The 26,298-nt window shown below is 40.5% G+C and overlaps 3 protein-coding genes across 5 annotated transcripts in view; 1 reads left to right on the top strand and 2 right to left on the bottom strand.

Moving 5' to 3' along the window:
• LOC121090857 (protein FAM169B-like) overlaps positions 1-417 on the bottom strand; it is a 40,339-nt gene extending 39,922 nt beyond the window's left edge. The window contains exon 1 of the mRNA XM_040599604.1: positions 210-417. Within this exon, the coding sequence (XP_040455538.1) occupies positions 210-243 (34 nt within the window). The 5' untranslated portion in view covers positions 244-417. The remainder of the gene's footprint in view (positions 1-209) is intronic.
• A 581-nt stretch (positions 418-998) lies between these two features.
• On the top strand, positions 999-23,650 carry PGPEP1L (pyroglutamyl-peptidase I like). 2 transcript variants are annotated; one of them, XM_040599606.1, is made up of 6 exons: positions 999-1,680; positions 5,219-5,374; positions 7,863-7,915; positions 14,572-14,688; positions 15,178-15,407; positions 16,362-23,650. In XM_040599606.1, the coding sequence occupies exons 2-6, from the start codon at positions 5,341-5,343 to the stop codon at positions 16,528-16,530; spliced, it is 603 nt and encodes a 200-aa protein (XP_040455540.1). In that variant the 5' UTR covers positions 999-1,680; positions 5,219-5,340; the 3' UTR covers positions 16,531-23,650. The 2 variants fall into 2 exon arrangements, with proteins under 2 accessions (XP_040455540.1, XP_040455541.1); XM_040599607.1 differs by lacking the exons at positions 999-1,680; positions 5,219-5,374; positions 7,863-7,915 and having other exon boundaries at positions 14,597-14,688; positions 15,053-15,407.
• Positions 18,311-26,298, bottom strand: part of IGF1R (insulin like growth factor 1 receptor) — a 195,635-nt gene continuing 187,647 nt past the window's right edge. For both annotated transcript variants that reach the window (XM_040599601.1, XM_040599603.1), the window contains exon 21: positions 18,311-25,982. In XM_040599601.1, the coding sequence (XP_040455535.1) occupies positions 25,616-25,982 (367 nt within the window). In that variant the 3' untranslated portion in view covers positions 18,311-25,615. The remainder of the gene's footprint in view (positions 25,983-26,298) is intronic.

The following is a 26,298-nucleotide window of genomic DNA, read 5'->3' as shown; positions in this document are numbered from 1 at the left end:
AGGCGCCCCCGGACAGCCCGGACGGGCGGTGCGTCAGCCCAGCAGCGTGTCCAGCCCCTGCGGGCAGGCGGCCGGCCCGGCGTGAGGGCCGGAGCGGGAGGGAGGCGAAGCGACCGCCGTGAGGAGAGAGACGGGGCAGGGCCGGCGCGGGGGGAGAAGAGGAGGCCGGGCCGCGGGAGAGCTCCCGAGCGCGCTCCTTCCCCTCTTACCAGCGGCGGCTCTTCCTCCTCCCTCGGTCTCCATCACTTCCTCTGAGGCGGGCTCCCGCCGCCGCGGCCCGCCCCCGCCCGGACGGGCTGGCGGTGGGGCCCGGGGCAGCCGCTGAGGGCGGGCCGGGGCTCGGTTGACTGGAAAAGTGGCCGTCGGAAGGCCGGGATGGCGGTCGGGGGCCGGCTAGGGAAACCAAAGGACGGGGGAGGCGCCGGTGAAGTCTGGCGAAGTTTCCGTGGGAGCGAAGGCCGGAGGGCGAGGGAGGGCGGCGGCAGGCTGAGGGGCGGCCCGCGCCTACCGCCACCGGGGCCCAGCCGTCGGCAGGTGCTTAACTTACAGAACTCCCACCACCAGTTCCAGGTTCTTCAGAAATCTGGAGACATAGAAAACATAGATTGTGACAAACAATCTATGTTTGTCACAGAATAACAAATCATAGAGCTGAAGCCAGTGTCTTTTAACTCGGGTGGCACAAGGCAAAAGGTCTGTGAAGGAAAGCAAGTCCAAAAATGGCATTTTTATAGCATCGTTCAGCCACATACTTCAGTGATCACTGTAAATGTGAAAGAGGCTTTTGGAAAACCTAGGTGAACAGCCTGCCGTTCATCACTACAAACGGTAAAATTGAAGTGCAGAGATTAAAACAAACACACAGTTGCCAAAATTAGAAAGTAGAACCCAGGTGTTGACTCCTGGGAGCCTTCCTATCCTAAGTGTTCCAGGGCTTAATTATTTTTAAAAAAGGAGATACAAGTATCAAAGTCAAAGAGGCGAAAAGTACATGGAAATGACAGGATGTTTGCAAAGAAACAGACCGACCTTTGCACTTCAGTCAGCTGGGAACACGGCTGCGATGTGGCGACAGGGTTTGAAGACAGCGTCCCGAGTGCCTCACATAAGTAGGCGCTCCATCGCCTGTCAGCACAGCCACCAAAAACTCCATAAGGTTGCCTCTCCTTTCGAATGGTTTTAAACACATACTAAAGTAGATTTGTACTTTCTTTACTCAATAGGACAAAGTGATCTCAGCCCATACAATGACACTCCCAAAACGCAGATGTCACACAACCGCACTGCACATCATTGGATTTCAGCACATTGTCACGATCAGCTGAAGCTGTGAACTTTCCTCGACTCCCCATGTCACACACAGACCAGAGGTCTGGCTGTACCATGCTCCAGGGCCTAGTCTGATGCAGCACTGCTGTGTGACCTTGCCAGTGTTCTACTGAGAAAATTCTTAAGCTATGAGAAAGTATCCAAGCTAAAGTCATGAAAGATAAGAAGCTAAAGACACAGAAGTGCTGTTGTTGGGATGACAGTAATTAGCTGGTGAAAGATTCAAGAGAAAAGATACATAAGGAAAGAAAAGCAGAAATGCTAAGATAGCTCAGTAATGCTGAGGATCAGCTCATACCAACAAATGGCAGAGACCAGCTTTCCCCAGTGTATTGGAAACTTCCTGGCCAGGTAAGACTCATCAGTTTTCTTAGCAAGAATGGTAAACATATTACTGTTTGGCCCAGTAATCTGTTAGCCCTAGCTATCTATTTTGCATATTGGCTGATAAATAATTACTTAAATTGTGTGTATCCTGCTTGCAGAGTCTCTTTGTGCATGATAAATGACACCTGAACAAAAGCTACCCATTGATCGTGAGTTGCATGCTCTCTTGCTAATGTACTTTCTCCCTGCATTAAACTATTATAAACAACTAAAAATAAAATTTAAAAGTCTGTCCATGCACAGCAGTTAGTTTTTGCTAATACTGCAAGAAGACCAGAATAGAAATTATAACAGTCACCCAACAGCTTGACTACAATGAAATGATATACAATTTCAAATTTTTCATTATTGCTAAGCACTGGGTATACACCAATGGTATCAATTGCAGAAGAACTAATACAAATAAGGCAACAACATAAAATACATAACGTTTTCTATCCAAAAAAAAAGGTAAACGAAATTGCCATTACATTTTTTCATTTACATAGAGTTTGTTATAGAAGAGGCATTGGTCCACAGGGAATAGCAAGTTTTACACAAAAATCCTGTCTCTTCTTTTTGTGACATTGCATTCCATCTACCTAAAGACCAGCTTTAGTCTTTCCTGAGGATCATTTACTTTTATTAGAAAAGAAATATAGGATGTTAGATCCCAAAATTTCTATTTAAAGTCCCATTATAGTATAATGTTAAATAGCCTCTCCCTCCTCTCATTGAATGTTGAACAGCTGAGATAAAAATTGGAATATATTAAACACTCCCACTTAACAGTATGAAACACTGGTCAGTGCCAGTCAATAACAAGAAATTAAACAATCTATATGTAAGTAATAATAAAACAGATAAAAATTAAAGAGCTGTTTCTAAATGAAAGGCCATATTCAGTTCCTGTTACCATCAGCACTAAAAAGCTCTTCAAGCAGTATTCTGGCAGGTCTGCAATGTGGTCAGAATGCATTTGCAGAAAATACGTCTTTCTCTTACTCGGCAGTTGAAATAATTTTTAAATGTATCAGACAACTGTACAGAAAAATACTCAAGGTGATAACCAGGGCTTTCATAGTTGAGTTGCTTCCATTTCTTCTTTACCTCAAGATGAGTGCCTTGCCAATCACATTTGTCTATAGCAAGAAAAACAACCAGTGTTCAGCTGAGTCAGCTGTGTCTCTGACTTGCCTTCAAATACCCAGGGCTTGGTTTCTTAATTATGGATGGGGAGATGAATTCGCACAGACCTCAAATATCCAGTGACCTGGGTAACTATTGTTACAGTCAATATATGCATATGACTGCTAATATTAAAGCTACAATCATACTTTCACAAAAATTTCAAGCATAGCTTTGACTTCAGCTGAAGAAATGGTAAAGCAAAAAAAAAGGTTTAATTTCTGAATAAAAATTCTCGGTAGAACTTAGGCCTAACCGTAAGATTTTTAAATTCTTTTTTGAGCTACCATATCCTTTATTTTCTGCTTGCTACAGAAATTTAATGCAGCTGCAATACATGCATTATTCCTCCAAGTATACTACCATGCACATAAAGCATGAGAACAAAGCAATCAATTAAATCAGTGCAAAAACTAATTTCAGTGCACTCTGTCAAATTCCTGGTTTATTCAAACCACCAGCATTCCTCCCACATTTCAACAAGTATATAACAACACTGGAAAGGTCTTGGAATCTCTACTACCATATCACCAAACCTCTAATTTTGGAAAGGGACTAAACTGTTGGAAGACAATGCTTAAATGAAAGTCATTAAAGTGTCAGGGTGTGTGGGGGTGTGTGTGGATGTCCCCCCAATTTTCTGCTATCAGCTTCTTCATGAAGGATTACTGAAATAATCTTCCTTGGTTTATATTTTTTCTACTCTCTTTAGAGTAGATAACAGTTGTTTCAGAGTGCATGGATCTAATAGACATATCTATGCTACACAAGAGTATCTAATAAAATACCTAGTACTTTACAGCATTCAAGCAATACCCTTCATATATATCTACAAAGCAGCTATAATGTCCCAAGCAAACCACATAATTTCTCATGCAGGAAATTAATTAAGCAACTATAGACCTTAAATCTTGCTTTATTCCTTGCATGTGCTTTGTTCATTAGACCACCCTGTACTTAGATTTAATCACTGAAAAAAAAAAAAGGCAGCACAAATCAGAAATAACTAGAAGAAGACTGGTATGTCATTGTCCTGTTCAGTGTCACAGGAAGAGTTTTACTAACTGGTCACACAGAAAAATTATTTGGTAAAAACTGACACAGGAGAATGACAGATGAATTTTTAGATGTAATTCACAGATGTCAGTGGCAGATTTTGCCTTTTTTAAAACTGCAGAAAAGTCTGTGTTTATTGTATTAGCTGCTCCTTCAGCCTCAGTAGCTAGCAAAAGTTAATTTTGCAACTTGTGTTAGTCAGGGAAAGAAATGGATGGAGGAATCAGGGTCTTTATATTTAAAAGAATACACCAGTTCCTTTGTGTCTCAGAATAGGAGAATTTAAATGACCCACAGCTCATAGCTCCAAACCTCATTCAGCCACCAATCAATCCGAGAGGTTTCTTCAGAGATTTTTATTTTTTTTTTCTTTCCTAAGGTCTCACAATTACCAGCTCTCTTGAGATTATATAGTGGCTTTCTATTCTTAGCTTCCCTTCCCTCTCTCTCTCTCTCACATGCACACACATACACTTCCTACTCAAAACAAGACCCAGCGAAACCCTCTGCCCACATAGTTATAATTCCCAAGAGAACTTTCATATGCTTTTGTTTTGGGCAGTGACAATGTGCATATGTTTTGATTTCAGGCCCCCCCATTGGTTCTCATGCTTCAGTTTAACGAAGACAGACCAGTTATTAAACTCGCTAGTTTCAGCAAGCTATAACCCAGCTTCTGGAGTTCCTTTGACCTTGTGAGATTTTTGAACACATAGCTTATTCAAGGATATTACTGAGTAAATATTTTGGTTTAGCAAATATACATGTTTTCCTATTGGTGTTTGGTTTTAAAAGTGTAAGGTGCTAGAACTCTTTTACAAAAAGCATAACATAAAGATCAAGATTAGTAAATTAGATAACTGGTATGAGAACGAACAGCAAAGTTACCTCTGAGTTTTTTAAGTAATAAAAAGTTTAAGAACAGTGCAAATAGACAGATATGTTTTTGTAGTTGTCATTCCTCATTATTAAAGTGAATTACAACTGTGTTAAAAATAGAATATCCACAGAGATATAATAGAATTGATTCAATTTTCTGTTTACTTGTACATAAATAGGTTTCTGATGAAAAATATTGCTGAATATTTTGCAAGAAGTTTCTTTAAGCCTTTCCTCCTCTTGCTAAATACAGTTGCACGCCTGAAGAAAGGAAAAGAAGTTTGGGGCAGTCCCAGTCAGTCAGCCGGTCAGTCAGCCTTCTATCTTTAATACAGAGCCGTAACAATTTTTGCTTTGAAAGTTACATGAATCAGAAATCATCCCTTTCATTTGAATCCAGACACATCACAGCTTGGAGAAAACAAGGTGCCCCAAATGAAGAAGTTTGCCACAGACACATGAATTATAATACTGTTTGGAACTGAAAGACAACAAGATTTCACCTTCTGAAGCATAGATTTAATGGATTCAAATTCCAGCACTGCGGTTGTAACTGGTAAGATTTTTATTTTTATTCATCTTTTAGCTAGCTACAGTATGCACACATGCTTGAACTTTGTTGTAAACAGTTCCCTGGAGGGAAAAACAGTAGCAAATGGTCATACTAACAACTCCAAATGGAAAATAACTTGCTGCTGTGCCTTCCTCAGAAAAATCAGATGCATGTCAGAGGAAACAGACTGCAGTCTGCCCTCTTTACTGCCATCCAGTTTGGTTTGTTGTTCATTCTCTCCATGTTTTAATCTTTGTTGACATTCTCTCTGATCCAAACCACATAGCTCAAGGCAGTGCAGGCTAGTATTAGATAAAGCTTACCCAAAAGGAGCTCTGAAGCAAGAAAACCGGGTTGCATCACAATGTCACATAGTCAGTGTCCAGAATTAGAGCAACACATGGCAAGTTTCAGGGTCTCAGTTTCATGGCAAGGTAAGGCAGTTTTAAACAGGAGATGCTGCCTCATCACTGCTAGATCATTAAATTTAAATATACCGAAGGAGCATGCCTGAACATGCAGCACACACACAAGGGACCAGATTTGGCATTTCTCTTGCTGGCTATAACTAGTGCTGAATCACAGTGGCAGAACCACCAGCTAGAAACTTCTGAGCTTTAAAATGTTAAAGCTCTTAAGGAATGCTGCAACTCGCTGTTCCTCTTGTTGCCACTGGCTCATCTAAAAGCAATCATTACACATTTCTTGACATGTGAGTTGCTGGATAATTTTCCACTGCAGGTCATCTGAGGACATAGGAATGAGGTTGAAGCTACATCAAAGAGATTTGCATCTTGCTGTTTTCAATTAAACACTTTTTTTTTTTTTTTTAATAGCTGCAAGATGGGCAGAACTAGTTTGGCTTGCTCTAGACATAACTGGCATTGAGCTGAATGGGAGTGCAGGAGACAGCAAGAGGTATTTGCTAACCTCTTAAAAGGCTGATAATCTGGTTCTATCCCATGATATTTACGGCACGTACCCTTGATGCGCACACTTCTTAGCATCCTAGTAGTTTTTCTCCCCCCCTTAGATAGTGATTTAGGTGCAGAAATATACTTGTTCAAATAATTGTAGACTAGTGTGTTCCATTAAAGACACAGGTGCATCTTTAAGAGATTAATTACAGAGATCATCACAGCATGCCTCTTGTCACATTTTCACCTGCCCATAATATAAACCTGCTGGCAGTGAGCCCAGTTTTTTATATAGTGCCTGATACTGTTCACTCAATTAGGTCTCCAAGTTGTTGCAGGTATTTCAGTACTGTAAAACTCTTACATTTAGTAATTTCTTTTCATAGAACAATTTTATCCTAAGCAGTAGTTTCTTATGGCCACCAGTGAGATGCATGCGTTTCATTGTGACCTTTATTGTTACAATTCTACAGTTCTGCACACACAGGTACAGAAACACGCACAACAACTACAGCTTCAAAATGGAGTAGGCATCACCCTAATTTTGCTCTGAAAGCAGAGTGGGACCAGTGAGGTTGTGAGGTTTTATGTTCCCTCTTAATGTGAAATGAGTCCTGTTTCCCCGATTCCCTCTCCATAGTACCAACTCGAACCTGGGGAAAACACCGTCAAAAATATCAGCACCATCAGGCTTTTCATAATATACAAAAAGAAAAGACTGAGCAGTTATAAGTATTAACAAATTGAGAAATGCTTAAAGCCTAGCATTAATTTTCCTGCCACCCAGCCTTGGCAATACTCTGCATTAAGAACAGTCATAGAGATTAATAAAGATAGTGGGAGATTACCATCAAACTTTTTCATGACAAAATACCCATCTAGCTCTAAATGAGATGTTTTGCCTTTTCATTTAAAAAAAGCATTTCACCAAAAAAAAAAAATGCATAAAATTAAGTGTAGTACTTTGGACTCAAAGAGTCCTTTTACCTTTCCTCCTCTCTTTTCCTGTGGGAAAAAAGTGAAGGAAGAGATTTTGCCCCGCACCACAAAAAGCCCATTTTCCCTGACAGAAAAGTTAAGTTTCCATTACTTGGGGTTAAAAAAAAAAAAAAAAAATCACAAACGAAATACTATTTTACTCTTTCAGAAATCTTCATTAAATATGCATATCTTCATCTTCATGAGCTTTAACAATAAGAATGGTACATTGACTGTGATCTGGGAGTATTTAACACCAGATCTTTTAGTAGCAGTATTTCTATGGATGATGATCCTTGCCCAAAATAATCATTTACATGGTCTGTCCTATTGGCTCCAGTATATTTGCCAGCTTCAGTTAAGGTTATCTCATAAGAAAGCCTTGACATGAATGAATATTGCAGGATTAGTTCTTATGTTAGCGCATATAAAAAATGAAAATACTATTCCCTGAAGTGTTATAAAGGCTAAATCACTCCATCTCCATAACCAAAAAATATGAAGATAAAGAACAAATACGTGTGTGCATACATGCCGGCACCTAAGCTACAATTGCAAAGCACACATGGGTTAAAATCACCTTTCTTTCTTTTCAGGTTTTGGTCCGTTTAGACAATACCTGGTTAATTCTAGCTGGGAAGCTGTGAAGGTAAGCATAAAAAAGCGGAGGGAGGGATTTCATGAAGATCCCAATGCAAACTGTTTTCAGGCTTCCCATTTCCTTCAAAAAAGTCAATTTTCATGACAGAATTGTGTCTTATGGAGAACACTCCCAACATGGAAGAAAAAGGATAATTAAGAAGTGAAACGTTATTTTATTTGCAAGATTTTTTTTTTGTGCTATTTAAGCACTTTTCAAAATATTATCTTTGATTTTTTAAAAAAGGGTATTTTTTTAACCCAGGTGCCTTCTCTGCAGTTAATGCATATGCCACAGGTTATCTCTCTCTTTAGTAAACACATCATCTCATACCACAACGCATTGTATCATGCCTGTGCAAGGTGATTTCTTTCTCATACAAGTGTAACCTATTGAGTTCTTACTGCCTACTTCAGGAACACAAAACCTAAAGCATGACAATTCTAAGTATGTGTTCACATTTCTGTGTAGTCTTCCACTTTCAAATGACAGTGAAGTCTGCAGTTAAAACTGAAAACAAGATGATTTGGATTCCTTCCCCCTCCATACAGCTTGAAAAACAGTTACAGGTCTAAGAGTCTTGAAAGTTCCTGCATATTTCCTAAATATATGTATTAGAACAAATTTAGCTGGGTGATACAAAGACGTGGCTTGGATACTTGGCTTTCAGCATAAACTTTTCTGTATAGAATTGTTTATTTTTAAATTATTCTTTGTGTGAACCCACATTTTGTGGGACACACCAGAAGTTTCTATAGATAAATTATTTTTCAGGAACAACGTTACTTGTTTTTTAAAGTATTATCTAAGTTTTAACAGTAATGTAACTTCTGTCTTTAAATATGTCTCACAAAATAATACATACAACCATTGTACGTAAGAGTATGTCTGCTGCAATTAAATAGTTTACTAGTTTGCTATTTTAGTACTCTAGCTCAATATAAAGTATGAAAGGTCATATCATTGCATATATGTTCAGACAGTTAGGAAGAGCTGCAGAGATTTGCTGAGTATGCATACAAGTCACGTGCAAGGTTAATTCATTCTCCCTAGCCCAGACAATGGCCTTTCCTTGAGTTCAGTTACTCTCATAAGGTATTTATGAACAGAGTTATTTTGAGAGGGTCTTTCACACAAGTTCTCAGCAATTCCAAGGTAGGAAGAAGGTTAACACAATGAAATCTGAAACTAGTTGCAGAGTAGTCAAGATAGTAAAACTGAATTAGAACATTGGTCCAATATCTGCAAGAAACAATAGATACTACTGGTAAAAATGGAAAGTAAGACATTTAAAACAAACTGAGGGGACTATGTTCTATTACAGAGACTGAAATTAGCCCATAAATATTTAAATTTTTCTGGACACTGAAATGAAAAAGGTAGCTGTAAGAAAGCATTAGTAGTGATAGAAAGATAATCATATTACAAGTTTTGGTGACAGCTACTGAAGATCTGTCTTGAAAATTAAGTGCAGTCGCAGCAAGAAGATTGAAAAACAAGGAGCTAGTACATTTTTCCAAAGACCAAAGCTATAGCAACTCTACCAACCCATACATATTTTTGATTCTAATTTTGTTGGGTGAAGACCACTGCGTGCAACTTGGTGTTTGGTAGAAGAAATCTATTACCCACTCAAAGTCATGAGGGACGTTATTTTTGCAGGCTAACAAGAAACAAAAATACTTCTGTGATACCTTTCCATACCCCAGTCATCACAGGAGACTCATAAATTATCTTAATTCCAATTTAACACGTGCCCTAAACCGCAAATATTTGTCAGTTGACAATGTTCTCACTCATTATTTCCTGATCCCTATTGGTTTTAATTTTGGGTGCAAGATCATCCTCTTCCGGCTGAAAATAAAATACGTTCTTTATCTGCAAGCAAAACAGCCTAAAGCGAAAACACAGGATGAGATGAGTTTTCTGTAACAATGCCATGTGCTGGCTACACCAGGAAGTTAAATATCAAGGGCTACAGCATTCCATAACGACACAGATGTCAGTCCTTGCGTACGGAGGAGAACAAACCCTTTTCCCTCTGATGCGATACCCTCTGTGTGGAATTAAGTTGCATTCATACTAGGGATTCTGCTTTAGTTTCCTATTCCCTGGCAAAGGTGGTTAATCCAGACAATTCAGAGAAATTTGCTGCAAATCTGGAAGTACTTTGAATTTTGATAGGCTTCTCCACGCTAAATAGCAATCTCACGGTATTGTTCCATTGGCCTTGTTCATAAGAGTAGCCCTATGGTCTTTGGGAAGCTTATGCACATCTATTAAAGATAGAAAAATTTAGTATTTACAGCTGGAAGTAATCCTGTCTTGGCTTGGGGTTCCTGCATGGATCACTAAGTTGACACAAAGCCCTCCTGCCGAGGATCTTTTCTGAGAACCAAGCAAAAGTGCACTCAGACTCATCCTTGAGAAAGTACTGAGCAGCCAGAGCTCAGCTACTAAACATGATTGCTCAGGCTTAATGCCTTTGTAGCATTACCCAGAGCTATCTTAATTAGAACCTCAAAATGAACTGGTTCCTTATCAAAAGCTTGGATACTGTGGCACACTCAGTGATGTTGTAACGCTGATACATGTAATTCAAGGGTTCACATCCCAGAAGGGTCATACCAGAAACATCCAAAACCCTGTAAAAATACATGTAACAAGAGTTCCAGGGCCCTAATTCTCAAAGCATAGCCTTGCTTCCCATGTTTTTTTGCAGTCTTTGCCAAAGAGCAATAGCTTCCCTTCTGTGAGCAACACTTAATGCACAACTGCTTCTTTAAAATCCCCATTAGCAGCTTCCCTGCAAGATGCTGTTGCACTCTGCCTTGCCGATGGGATCAGCTGTTTTCCTGAACCTCTTTTCTTGCCGTAGGGAGGATCAGAGGTCGATCCAGACAGCACACAGACCATTCCAATGGTTGCATCCCTTCTATGACCTCCTTGGGCACTCAGAAAAATACTTGTGTGATATTATTTCTCTTACAAAGTAACTATTCACTACTACTGTTTTTGGTGAATAAGCCAATTTCCATTTTCTGAAATCCCCGGGAATCAGATGATAAATGTTAATCTCTATTTCTGTTGTTTTAGACAGCGTATTTGTTCTGCATTCTTGGATTTCTTACCAATACTGTGTAGCAGTGCATTGTCCCACATTGCCCGTTTTATCATATGAAAAAATAATTGTCCAAGAACGTGAGGAGCACCCTGGTTTTGCATGAACCCAAGTTCTCATCATAGCACCACCCAGTTCACACACCAGGCATTCACCAGCATGGCATCCACAGAGTTGGAGTCCTCATTCCTCAGCAAGTACCCCTCCAGCGTTCAGGGAAAAGAGGATAGTCCAATGGCTCTGAAAGAACAGGTGAACGTGTCAGTTCAGGGTGATCGAGAAAAACTTCAGAGCTTTTATAGACACTGTCACGTGGCCCAATATGGTTGTCTAGCACTAGTAAGACAGCTTCACCTTCAGAAACCTGTCTCACTAAGTTCTTCATGGTTCTCAAACTCCATTCACCTCCTAAAACACGCAGGAAGGCTCCACCACCAGCAGCCTTAACTGTGGAAGTGCAGGACATTCTCTCTTAAACGAAAACACCACCAAGTATTTACTTCACTTTTGCTGACAGATCACGTTGAGTTACCATGATGCGTTAGTTCTTCAGCACCATACGGGACCCTCAGAATTCCACATCCCCCAAATTATTTATTCCACATTCCACATTGATGGGGTCATCTAATAACCCTTGATCTGACCCTGCTTCTGTGTAGCCTGCAGAAACTCCTGTCTGTGACTTGGCAGCTAAATAACCTATCAGGGCAGTCTACCATCAAGGTCAGAGTCCCCAGTTAATAGGGCACAAATGTAAGTTGAGTGACAACATTCATAGTAATTAAACTATTAGTGCAAAGAACAGGTCACATTTCCAACTGCTTCTGGGAACTGTGTTTGCTATCGGGAGATGAGGATCAGATCTCTGGGTGCAGTTTTTCATCCTGCCACTAACCATGTGGTCTTTGGAGATTTGTCATTTAATCTGTCTGTCTCTCCCTCTCCGCTTTAGTTTCATCACCTGTGAAACTAAGGAGACATTGCTATTTAGTGCCTTCATTTCTGTTCTGGAACTGTCTGACATCCCTAAAGCTTTAAAAAAAGGTTTCTGCAGGATTAAAAAAAAAAAAAAAGAAAGAAAACAAAAAAAGGGAATAAAACCACTGAACAAACAAACAAACAAACTTTCTTAGCAACATACTTGCAGACTGACTGGGTCAACTGGTAACTTCTGGTTTTCTTTCTGCACCAAGACAAGCCTTTTTGAATGAGGTTCACAAAATTAACACAGGCGGCCCCCTGCGCCCCTCCCCAGCAACCCAAACTGATGAAAGCTCAGGCAAACTCAGTAAAATTTTCTGAATTTTTCTAGAAGTTGAAGTTGCTTCTGACACCCTGTGTGACACAAACCCACTGCATCTGAGCACTGTTCTGTGCAAATCACTTCTCTTTGGGGAGGGCCGTGTAACAACGTGGGCCAGAAGTCCAGTAAACTGAGCCTATGACCACAACTCACCAGCAACTCAAGGTCATCAGCTGATAATGCTGGATTTGATTTCCCTTTTAGAAGAAATTACCAAAGAATCTTCATGCTTTCTTTTGAACCACTTTTCATACAAAAAGGTCCTCCAAAACTTTTGTCCTCCTTTGAAGTTTCCTTTGCTGTTTCAACTACAAGACAAGCACTTGTTTACTGAACTAACTGACCAGTTCTCATTTCCAGATGCAGTTATTCTCCTTTAACCATCTCCAGTCTCTCACCTTAAACACAAAAATGGTTTTGGTTAAGGCTGAGACTTGGCCAAGTCAAGGAACAACCCTTGTTTTTTCTTCCACATTTGCACAACATCTGGTTTAATGGGGTATAAGCCCATAGTTAGGATTCTTAGACAACAAAGTAATACACATTATTGGCAACACGCTGAAAGTGCTTAGGACATAGTGAACTATCTTCCTTTGACATAAATTCTCAGCCCTTTGCTATTAGCCAGCTTCTGGTTTTGTCCTGCACAGAAGTATTTCTGCATGTTTCTCCCATGACAAATGGTGACAAGAGAGCCTGAGTCCAGAGAGCACGAGGAGAACATCCTAACAACTTACTGCAGCTCTCCACATTCTGTACCAAAGTTATGGGTAGTCGAGTCCTCTAGGCCTTACATTTAAAAAGGAAGAATCTCATTAAAATTAATTTTAAGAATCTCATTAAAATTAAAGATGCTTTCGAAAAAAAAATGCTAATTGTGAGCCAGCTGGGGTTTTCTTTTTTGGATGCTAAGACACAGTACATCATTCTTAAGCAAGATGATGCAATGGTCTCTTAAAGACTGTCAGCGCCCAGAGGAAAAAAGGCTGGCACTGTTCTCTAAATGTGTTTACTTCCCTGCAGGCATTGTTTCCTTGCTTGTGTCAAAGAGTGTATTGAGCATAGCTAATCAATGCTTCCGCTGACAAGAACATTGGAACAGTTTATATAGGAAGCCAGTGTTGAAGGGCAAATTTCCCAGTTAGCACAGCTTAGAACTGTGGGCCTCATCCACATGAGTATCCATAGTGAGTAATGAAAACTGAAGACAACAATGACATTCAGTGAGAAGTTACGGGTTTCTTGGGCTAACCAGGTACCTCTGCTGCTGACGTTTTGCCTACAACCCCCTCAGAAACTTCATCTGTACCCTCCTTTGGTAGTGATCTACTCAAACGCAACAGGGATTTTCAGCCATCATTTTACTTCTGTGGGACCAAGCTTTCTACCTCAGATGCATTCCTTCTGCATCCTGCCATTGCAGCTGCCTGTCTTCTATTTAGAGGCTTATGCCTTGTTAGCCCTGTTCCACCAACAAAATAAATTCCAAGTCATTTCCACATGACATTTATTCTTCAGAACATCTTCCAACAATGTGGGCAGTCTGCTGCTCTGAAGGGTGCCTTAGTTCCTTTCACTTCAATTCTGGGCATAATTTTTTGTTTTCTTTAGGAAAATGACAAAGAAAAAGAAAATGACAGAGAAATAACATCCCAGTATGTAACATTTCCTTTTACTAGAGAAACATATTCTAGACCAAAAAAGAAATTAAACTCATTCTAAATATGACTCTCCTTGGCAAGTCACCGCCAGCACAGCTTACCTGAACCAGTTCAAGCCAGCAGGTCACGTGTCACTGGAGCAGACAGCTCCTTTGTCTCTTGATAGTGCAAGTTTACCTACTAGAACTTTCAGAGGAACATCTCGTACCTGTATCAAAGCCTATTTAGATGCTTTCAAGCGCGGACCTTTTCTGAGAGATTTGGTATTTCATGGCTCCCCAGGCAATACCACTCCCACCCATTGGAGACCAAGTATCCCTTTGGAAAACACAACAATGGCTCCACATGGATATAACATTAGGAAATTGTTTTGCATATTTTAGTCTCTTCCAGCTAAAAAAGGGGGAGCTAGCACAAAACAAATGAATCTCACTGCAGACCAATGTTTAGAAGCACAGGTTTAGACAACATTACATTGCTCTTTCAGATGTTTTCTTAGTTGGATCAGCCTCATTTCTTTACCACAGTCTGAGAAATCCAATGCTCCTGTAAGTCCATGGTGGCTTTTTTGTAAACACAGGAGCTGTCCAAGAGAGGCCTTGGTAAAAACATCAGTCTCCATATCATGCAGCTACCGGTGGTTTACCAAAAAGCAAAGGAGCAAGTCTTCAAGACATGGACAACTCTTCAGCCACTGGTAAGTAATTGGAAAGTTACAGAAATTGTTCCCTTCATGAGCATTACTGTTCTCTGTGGATCTTTAAAAAGATCTCCGAGAGAGTACCGCACAGTATGTGCATCAGACAACTCTGAAAAGCAACTATTAAAACTGTGATAAAGGTTTCAAACTGAAATTTGGAGCACACAATAATTAGCATGCTGGTTTAACCCCATGCCATTTAAACAACATAACCACATGCTGAAAACAGGGAGGGGTGGGGGGGGGGAATCCACCGTAAACTGCAGAAACAATACCGCAGCTCTGAAGTCCTGAGCTGACTAGACACAACAAAAACAAACTACAGCATAATTTTGTTCTCATTTATAATATCTTATCGAAGCTTTCTTTAGGCATCAGCTACAGCAAGACTCCCTACCTTGAAGCTTGGCACTATTGCATTACATGTTTTTAAAAACAGGTCTCATTTTTAATTTCCTGTTATTCACTCTGGTGGGAAAAAAACAGCTTACTGTTCACGTTGGGCTGGCTTCATCTGCCAAAGCACTCATCATCCTTGAGCAGTGTGGGAAGAACAAAGGCTACCAAGAGAGAGATGCTTGTGGTTTTCACCCAGAAGGTGCCTGTTGCATGGTAGATGGCCCAGAAAAGATTGAATCTACAATTAATATGAAGACTCTCTGGAAAAACATTTCAGTGGAAGGCATTGATATCACCTTTTCCAGAGATGCGGGAAGGTAAACCTTGCATATCGGGGTCTCACAGTAAAAGCAGAAGTAACTCGATCAGCCCATTTAACCTCAAAGAATCTTTGCAATGACTTTTCCTCCAACCAAAATCACTTTGAAAGCAAGGTCTTCAGAAAGGTAAAAGTATGAAATTGGGATACATTTAAATGTTATGTAAAGCAGCCTTCATGAAAAACTACAGCCAGTAGATTATTTTTCCATGGATTTGTAAATTCCAAAAGAAACAAGTTTCAACACAGCATACCCTGTGATTAACAACCCCAGTAAGCCTGAGCTATTAAGAAAGTCTGAAAGCAATACTGACTAGTAGCAGATTTTAATCTATTTTTCCCAACTGGGAGGGATACCAAATGTAAATACATACACTGAAGAACAGAGCAATTACACGCACCTTTAGAACGATGTCTGTGATCTCATTATGTGTTTCAGTAGTACTGAGGCAATTTTCTATTATGCTGGCCTTCATTTAAAAGGAAAACAAAGAAAACAGTAAGTGATCTCATTTTAAAAAATCAGCTAAATCTCGGCCCTTAATTTCAGGATTTGCACCTGCTAGTTAGAAGGTAGGGTGATAAGAAAAAACCCCTCCAGATGGTGAGACTGTATGACTTACACAAAAAACTGTATTACTAGGCTGTAGTTTCCAGTGGGCTGTGTTACCTTTCCCATCTCACACAGCTTATAGAAGCTTGTAAAAGAATGGATGTCTTGTGATTTTTTTATTTAAAGTTCCTTCTGGGTGGGTGTCTGAGAAACCAAACCATCAGATAAGGAACATTTGTTTCTCAAACGAGGTTTATTTCAACATTTCTTTTATTTGCATGTTTTTAGTAATTTAATAAACCAGATCTGATTTGGCTACTTAATGAATATTTAAATTTAATCAAAGTTTACTGTTCCTTAATTCAGGTTTCTGGTTTTGTTTTGTTCATAATATTGCAGGTATATCTGTGATTACACCTACTACACTTCCCTGTATTATGGCAATGGAAGAGCAGCTTTCATCCATGTGCCTCCATTATCCAGATCAGTAACAGCAGACTTTCTAGGAAAAGCATTACAGACAATTATCTTAGAGATGTTAAAACAGCGTGCAGAAGAAAGAGAGTAAGATGGATGATGTAAGAAAGAAAGAACAAAACCCCGAAAGATTTCTTAGAATGCAATTCCTTACCTTTTAAATGAAGTGAATCCCAAAATTTTGTAAACCCCTACATAAAGGATTTTACATTCTGTGCTATTTTCAGTGAAATTTCCTTACAAAACCCAAACAAGTGCTTACAGCTCTTGGTGGTGTAAAAAGCTTGAGAGAAAAAGCAAATGATTAGCAGTCTGTATTGCTAACAATGGTAAAGTTGCTTCAGATTTAAGATACCGTGAAACTGGATTGAAAACATTTTAGATGCTTAATCCCAGTTCTGATAGAAAGACATTATTAAAGACCTGCTGAACCAAGCTGGCTACTTACAGCCGTAAGGACCTTCAGCACCGGATGGATGGAACAGAGGTTCCCCTCAGCCCCTGTCCAAATCCAGAGAGACAAGCCAGCCATATGAAGTGCCTACATTAAAAAAAAAAACAAACTTAAATATGGGGGAAAACAAAACACATGTAGGGATCCTCTTATGAAGTTTTACAGTTATCTTCGTGACCTGCTGTAAATGCTTGTTTCCACATCAAAAACGGGCTGGGAACCCAGGGCAACTTAAAAAAAAAAAAGTAAAGAAAAAGCTGGAACCTGGTAAAAGCTATAAAGCTATTAGTAACTCGGGCTTCAACTGCTTGAAAACACCACTTACCCCAAATTCTCAGTGCCTGTCCCAAAGGAGAACACCATCGTCCTTCCACAGAGCACAGCACAAAGACAAGCCTTTCAGGAGAACGGGTCATGGCTATTCATGGACCTGCGCGTCAAAATCGGAAAGCTACCTTCTCCCAGGAAAGGGAACTGCTGAAGGCCGGTGCTGTGGGAAGCGTTACGGCATGCAATGCTACTGACAAAACAGGAACCACATGAGATCTCAAATTGTAAGACGTGGAACGGGTCAGGGACAGACCACTGCTGTGCCTCCCGCGCCAGGCCGGGCTCCTCCCTGCCCACGCACAGCTCTGTACAGGAGCCCTGCGCCCTGGAAGCTGGGCACGGCACAGGAGTGCTGCACCGCCCCTTCGGTGCACCGGGAATGTCAACGCACGCTCTCTTTGCTGATCTTGCTAGCACCGTGACAAGGCAAGGACGAGATAAAATGAGCAGGTAATTTTCAAAAACGGTCACTACAACAGGACAGCAGCAGCTTGATCTGGACACCTGGGATTTCTCCAGGGAAACAAAAGCCCGTTCCTCAGGCATCATGTCAGCAAAACGGACAACCAACAAACCCGACAGCGCCGACAGCTGATGAAGCTCTGGGCTACCACTGTACCTTATTTTAGTCAACACTTTGATGGCAAGAGCCAGAGGAACCAGAAACGCCAAGATAATGCTCATTTTCTTGCCACTTGCCTTTTCCAATGACTGTTACAGAAAACTGATAACCACATGCTGGATGGCTGAATGCCTCATCTAGGGATTGCTGTAAGGGTAAATAAATAGGCTTTCTTCAAATAAATAAAAAATAATGCAAATGCTTACCTTATTGAAGGGAAGTACCTACTGCAAAACAGTACTCCAAGTCCCGTGGAAAAAGCGCCCACAAGCTTGGTCTCACTGGACAAAAATACTTTTGATTTCAACACAACATAATGGCAGTACTGACCTCTACAAGATTTATTCAGAGTAGCTCAATTAAATGTAACTAGAAAGGGTAGAAGAAAACCAGAGAAGATTTACTCTGAATTTTCTAACCTGTACTTGCTTTGGTTAAGGAGCAACAAATTCAGAAACGGGCAAATGCATACAGAATTCTTTTATTTAACTTAAATCATGTAGTACTGAAACTACTAGAAAAAAGCAGAGTAAGAGAAACTAAAGGAGCCTTAGCTTCAGCCATTCAAAATAGACAAAGTTTCTTCTTTTCATAATGTAAAGAATCCCGAGTATATCGCAATAACAGGAATAAATTCTTACAACAGAATATACAAAAACATTTTGAAATTTTTTTTTATCTACTGATTCATTTTAATATAAACACAGGAATTTCTTTAGGAATAATTTATACACAGCAAGTCTTTTCATGTAATAAATTGGCCATGTTATTGTTTAATTTTCTCTTAAAAAAATTTAAACAAGAAAAATCGGAAAATGTATTTGCAACTGCATCCATTCCTTAGCACTTTCTAGTTTTGTTTTTGTCCCAGAGGTAGACAACTCTGGCCAATCCTTTCATCTCAAACCTCACTGGTTCAGAAAACAGAAGAGCTGATTTTTAAACAGTATCTAAATCATCAGAACCCTTCAGCAATGTGGTTAGTCAAATTTGGGAGGGCGAAGGTGAAGGGATCTTCAATATTCTTAAATAAAAATAAATAGGGACCCTGCCCTGCTCATTTCAACAGAGCTTCAAATGGTGCTCAACATCTTTAGAGGCTGCACACAAACTCTTAAAGTGATATCTGCAAATAGTTCTTCAATAGTAATTACGAAAACTGTCTTCCCTCTTTCTCTTATGCAGTCACATCCTTCAAACCACATGGCCACCGTGAAGCAGGTGCTGAACAGCACAAGTGAGACTGGGTAGCAGCAAACCCCGTTCTGTTTCCCTGACCAGTGAGGTTCTTGTAATCCATTAAGTTAACTGCCCTAGACAGTAAAGTGAAATGACCAGTTAAGATGATCCCACCCCAACCAGAGGGCTCTGGAAGACCAGGATACTGAAGATACAGAACATTTCCCCAACTCCTTTATATTCGTTCGCTGTATACTGGGACACAAAGCTTGGGTGGGTAGGGGGAGAAGGACAAGCCATGAATTGGACAAGTTAGCAATCCTTTTTGGCATATTGTAAAGCTAGCTAGTAAACTGGTACCATGAAAAAAACCTGATAACAGACAGACACACCCATACACAGACACAGAAAAGTGCCCTTAAATTATATTTTAGGCATTTATAAACTACAAACATTTTATAAAATTATTCTACGTACTTACAAAATGCAATGAAACATTTAATTAGTTCTTGTAAACCAGATCTTCGTCAACTGACTACCCGTAATCTACTGGACTTAAAGCCCTATTGAAAATGCTAATGGATTACTAATCAACGAAACGCATACAAAAAAAAAAAAAAAAAAAAAAAAAGATGAGCACACACGCATATGCACACACACAAACTAGTGATAGTCTTAAGGTACTTGCAAAACAGACCAACTGCAAGTCGAGACCGATTCATACAGACTGATGGCAACAACCGTCACACTCCTGGTAATGAATTCAGCGCTCCAGCTGGGAAGTCCAGAGGTTTATTTACAAGTACCAACGATCAGAATTGTGATACCTGAGCTCTGACGCTGTCCCACATATTAAGCTCAGGAAACTACCTCCAACTCCTGCCAAGCCCTGTGTCTCTGTAAATACCCATCTCCATCTCTTCCATGTTCGCGTGTCTCCACGCAAACACTTCTCAATTCTGATTTACCTGGCTGGGCTCTATTTCGGGGGCCGTCCACCGGCCCTGAGCACCCAGTGCCTGATCTGAGGCATCCTTCAAAGCCCTCCTACCTATTTACAGTTCTGTATCTTCAGCACCCCTGGCCACTAGTGTTGTTTCTACACATCGTTCTTAAATTCTTGTCTGCACAGCTACTCATGGGTTAAGTTGCAATATCTGGCTTTTATCACTGGTTAGTAAGGAGTGGATCCCTTGCACCTTCCTCCACTGTTGTTCAGCCCAGTGATTAAATACATGGTTGACAAACAACATAAGAATAACAGGAAACAAGTGTTACTTATCCTAATGGAATGAAAAGGGTTTCAATATATATCTATATTATAGATATACATATGCAGATATATATATGTATATATAGATATATATGTATGGAGTTATACCAACAATAGGAGTGTCATTCACTTAGACTCAGCTTGTACCGAACACCCCTCAGCAGTTCCCAAGGACCTGGCAGCAGTTCCACCTGGTGACCAGTTGTCCTGGGCATACTGGGCTTGCTTTCCTTTGTTTTTAAAGACCAAGAGGAGCATCAGTGCGAACAGGCCTAGAATCATACATCACTTAGAACCAGCTTTAAAGAGCAGAGGCATCACGCTGAGAAAGGCTTGGGCTGGCCTCGCTTTCCATCACGCTCGGCTTGTGTGTCTAGTTTAGCGCTCCCCCAAAAGAGCACCTTATTTAGTACCACGCAGCTGACACTTCTGTGTTTACATGGGAGCCACATTCCTTTGCGACCAAACTACCTTCTGTGCCACCGAGCAGCTTTTAAATGCGAGTCAGGTGAAAGCAATGGCCGAGCACTAAAACCAAAGCTGCCTGCTCCCTGCAGTGACGCCAATTTGTTATCCTACTTCATTAAAACATCTTGGTACCATTTGTCACAATGCTGGTTTTCAGGGCTGGGTGGGCTTTTGTTTTCAATTTACAAACAAACTGGATTACTTTAACTTTATTCAAACATAGCTGAAGTTCTAAATAAATTTTCCATACCAGACAAGCCAGTGGTCTCAGGGAAGAACAACATTACAAACCATATTATGACTCTATCAAGCCAACATTAATTCTCAGTTGTTCACATGCACAAACAACTTGATTTACTGTCCAAGGGAAGGCTGCATGAAAAACCCATGTGAATAAAGCTATTCAAAATGCACAAAACACAACAACAACGACAAAAAAAAGCTATGGAAACAAACAGAACAAAAAAGGAATTAAGCTTGAATTGCAAACACAGAACGCAATGGTATCATGAAGGTGGTTTGGTCCAGGAGAGCTGACTGCCATCACGCGTGCGTATGTGATGCCACGTGACTGTCTTCTACTGAAGTGCTTTTTGAAAAGTTTATCATGATGGGTGCTAAGTCATTAGTGTTTCTTCCTAATGCATTTTAAAACCACCTACATACAATTATAAAAACCAGTAACTCGGACAGTTTTAACAAAACCCTCCTAGCCAGCTGAAAGATCTGAGGATCTCCAGTTGTGGTAATCAGTATGTGCAAGAGAGGGGAAGAGCCACTGCACCAAAAGGTCACTGGAACTTAATATAACATGGCAAACCAAAACAACCTAGGAAAAACTTTAAATTTTGCCGGGTTCTTGGGGCTGGAGAGAAGTGCTCCCTCTGAAAACTCTGTAGTCCTTAACCACAGCACTGTGCATGCACGAGGCCTCATACAACCCGAAGTAGCCAAGCACCGCATTATTCAGATACCACAAGCAACACCTGCACGAACAGCTGCCAGAGCTGGAAAAAGAGAAACATTATACATCAAGTCGATGGCAAGCTCGTGTTAGTCCTGTGTGCTTGTAAACCAGTTACACGCTGTCAGAGGGCAGTTAAAATGCGATGGCTGGTCCATCAGAATCCACAGTTATGAAGCATATAAACGGGGGAAGAAAAGGGAACTGGATTTTTACTGGCACGTTAAAAGAAATCAATTCAATGTTAGTTGTGGAAAAAAAAAAAAAAAATCAGTGCTCTCGTCAAACAGAAGCAGCAAAGATCCAAAGCTGTAAACTCGATGTAGTAGTATCAACAGGCAGCCTGTGACAGGTTTTTTCACTGTTTTTTCGGTCAGGAAAGCAATGCTGTTGCTGTACGAGCCAATTTATTTTTAGGTGCTGATTCAGCCAAATGTCTTTTTGGTGCTTGTGGCATCTGAGGAAAAACCGGCAGGAATGACTTAGCCCATTCTATAGGCCAAACAGGAAGACCATTCCCTTTACTCCAGTACTTCTTCTGGACCTTCAAACATTGTAAACAATAGATTTCTGTAAAAGATTTCATCAAACGGTCTGAAGTCCTCTTATCAGGTCAGCTACGCCTCCGGCTCATCTAAACACACAGCATTTTGTTGCTGACCTGAGGACTGCCGTGACAGCACATTAAAAAGCCTTCGTGTTTCCTTAAAAGAATGGTCACCCTAAGTCAGACAGCTCTTGGATTTCTCCACACAATGATGAATCTGAACCAAAAAGTTGGGAGAAACAACTTGGAATTGAGGCAAATATCCTGAAGTGACCCTTTGTGACAGGCAGTGACTGTTCCCCTCCAGAACCTAGAGCATGTGGTATATGGAGTGAGAGGTTACCAGTATCAACGGCATTTATTGGCTGCTGAGAGATGTGAGATGTATTTTTTTTATATACACACATATAAAAAAAATAAGAGTGAGGTAGATAAATGTTTGAAAAAAATCAAAAACTGTCCCCTGTCATACTCAAAAACCCTTATCTCAGTATTTAGATTTATTATGGGGCATCTCTACAGTGATTTAAACTGATATCACAAAAATAAATAAAAAATCCTACATAGAATACCTTCTTAATTAACTTTTTTGTCTTTTTCATTTTTAAAAGGGAAAAATAACTATGGGACAGAGGCAAGAGAAGATAATGGGACCTAAACTACACAAGCAAAAAGCACTACAAACTTTTTTAAAATCTCCAGTCAAAACTAGCAATCAGTATATTTTAATTCTTTGTTCTTACTCAAAAGATTTAAACATTTCCATCCCAGAACCACCTCTTCACTGCCATCATTTGGTTGGATCAGTGCTAAACAAAGGCTTCGATGCTGTAACTAACGTAAGATGAGCAACTGGTATGGCTCCTTGGTTGTAGACTGTCTGACGGCCCCCTCCTTCCCCTTTCACCAAGGCTTCTGCAACTGAACAAACAAGCTTACTCATTTTCTTTTGTTCTGAGGTTTGGTCTATGATTTAAGCAACGAGCTTGCACTTGTACAGGTTTCCATAGCTGCCAACACTTAACCGTTTGCCAGCCAAGCCACTGGCCCCAGCTCCATGCTTTCTACCCAGCCCCATGGAAATGGCATGGTGGGTTTGGTTTGGTTTTGGTGGCGGGTTTATTTTGGTGGCTTGTTTTCGTCACCAAGGGCATGAAGTGCAGCCCAGGGTGCCCTCCGTGAGGGCTTCTTCATTAGGAAGGTGAGGAGCTGGGTTTTCTGGAGCCAAGCGTTCAATGGCCACCCTAAGAATGCCTGGCATCACCAGCTGCAACTGGTATAGCTCTTGTCCACAGGGTGGAAGGGTTAAAATAGTCTTCTGAAAAAAATCAATGACCCAAAAGCCTGGTGTCTGCTGTTGTACCCAACAAATTTTTTAAAAAAAAACAACAAAAAAAAAAAACCAACAACAAACAACATATACTTGTGTGTGTGTGTCTGTGTGGGGAGTGTGTGTGGGGATGGGTGGGTGGATGTGTGCCACAACCAAAACAAGCGGGGAGGGAAGGAGGGGTAGGACCCTTGTACAACAATGAATATAAACACTGAACAAGAATGTACTAAATATTTAACCTTTTTTTTTTCTGACCTGAGTTTGTATCATGCCTTGCACTGTAAGAGACTCGCATGCTGTCTGGGCAGAGGTTAGTGGGAAGGAAGGAAAACCAGGGTTTAAAAACACCACAGCACAGCACAGCTTGCGTTTCTGCGTGGGGTGTCCCTTCTTTCTCCATGTCCCCCTCAAAAGCCCTGTAGCCCACACAGCCAAGATGTTGTAAAACAACTAATGGGGGGGGGGGAAGAGGAAATGTATTTATAAAAAGGCATTAAACAGTTCATGGCAAATCATATGAAAGGTATCAGTTACTGGGAAGGAGGAAGTAAAAGTTACACACTATAGTAACAAAGCATAAGAAAATTTGTTGAAGTGGGAGGGAAGGGAAGGAGGGCAGACCTGAAGGTTTTCATAGATTAAATCCACAAAGATAAAGAACAAAAAAAATAGCAGCTTTTTTCTGTACAGACATATAGATGAGTATCTGAACCGTAAAAAAGTTATAAAAGTGACACAAAAGACAATGTGTATGCAAATGATCCATGGTCTAACATAGAACTGCAAGACCCTTCGAGAAGTCTTAATAATAAAGAGAAAAGGTCAACAAAGCATCATATACTTGAATCCGGTTACTGCTTTTTTTGTCTTCTCCAATTTATGTTTCTAGGTGTTTTTTTCCTTGCAAGCCTGTGAAGGAAGGCAGGCTGCAACGATGGAGATCTCTGCCGGTTATTTTCGTGTTTCATTTTTGGCGTGCAGTTAATTTTTTTTTTTTGGTAGGAAATGTACATGTTTATTTAGCTCACCACTGCCAGTTTTGTCCAGAATTCATTGGGATGGGGACAGGAGTGGAGGGAGGGCTGTTTCTTAACCCCATCCCTTTTATCTTCTCCATCACAAGAAAAAAAAATAATCACATTTTGTCCAGTTTAGAAAAAAGATTTAGACAATTTGATATATTTTTTTTTTTTTTAAATACCAGTGTATGATTGAATAGAATGTATTGGTCAGGATCTCTTTTAAACAGAGCAGTTGATTACTGTGCTCCTTCTATGCCTACAAAAAAAAACAACAACAACAAAAAACAACAAAAAACCCAAAGAGTTCAGTTTTTTGGCAAAATTTGGCAGCGTTGAAAATGTTAACAACCTTGGACGAATGATGGCCCTTTTTATTCTTTTACATGTTCCTAAAAAGATTAAAGAGCAACATTAAAAATCCAGTCTTTTTTAGTTTGTGGTGGGTTTTTTTTCTTTTTTTTTTTTGTATTTTTTTTGTTTGGTTTTTTTTTTTTTTTTTTTTTTTTTTTTATAAAGACCTACAGTGTTAGGCAGGTGCTTGCAAGGGTACCAGGGAGCCACCTGGCCTGCGATATCTTTGATCTGATAAAAGTGCTGTACGGTTGAACTTGCACGCAGATATGTTTCCCATTACGAAGCAAAGAGAGAGAGAGAGAAAGAAAGAGAAAGAAGAGAGAGGAGAGAGAGACATCAGATCTCAAGTTTTCTGTTGCTATTAAGTGTTAACATTAGAGTTTTAAAAGGCCAACTGTGCGCCCCATGAATGGAGTCCTTTACTGAAACAAACATCTGCTTGCATATTGAAAAAAGAAAAATACGATAACTTGTTTACTGAAAAAAGGGTTCTCCCAAGTGCAGCTATGGCAGTTCTGAAGATCCACTGAGGTACAGTAGGCTTTTGAATATATTGTAATTTTCTTTCTTTCTTCCCCCAATGCACGTGTTTTTCTGTGTTTTATTTCTGTGAGATTCTGGTTCTAAGGATCAGCAGGCCGAAGACTGGGGCAACGGTAAGGCCCTCTCATTCTTGCGTCCCCCGTTCATGTGTGCGTACGGCTGTCTCTCCTCGAAGCTGGCCCGGAGGACCACCACACCTGGGCCGTTCTCGGCTTTGTGTCCTGAGTGCTTGTCAGTGGGTTGGAGGGTGGAGGAGGGATCTAAAGGAATGCTCTCCATGTTTTCAGTCTCCAGGTCAAGCTCCTCTGTATCCGGAGGCTTGTTCTCTTCACTGTAGAAGAAGGAGACCTCTTTGAACGCTGGATCCAGCTCGTCTTTAATGCTACCGATGATCTCCAGGAAGGAGGGCCTCATCTTCGGGTTGTACTGCCAGCACATGCGCATCAGTTCAAACCTGCACAGGAAACACACAGCAAAGCCCGTTACTGAGGTGTTTTACGAGCCCTGGCTGGAGCCTAACCATCCGTGACCCAAGCGGACCACGCGCTTTAGAAAATTGTTCAATTCTGATGGAAGACGAAGTGACAGAATTTTTACAGGCTGAGATCCCTGTGTCACATCTCGACCTCCTTTCCAATCACTGATTTACTTCTATAGCTCCTAGCGCAACCTCCTCTGCTCCCGTCCACACGCTCGCCCATAAACAGTCTTGTGGGTGCCTGACATCCAGAAGCATTTTGTACTTTTATTCTGAATTGACATTTCTCTCT

This window comes from Falco naumanni, chromosome 7 (genome assembly GCF_017639655.2).
Source record: "Falco naumanni isolate bFalNau1 chromosome 7, bFalNau1.pat, whole genome shotgun sequence".
NCBI classification, from domain to species: Eukaryota; Metazoa; Chordata; class Aves; order Falconiformes; family Falconidae; genus Falco; species Falco naumanni.
This window is presented reverse-complemented; position numbering and strand designations above follow the sequence as displayed.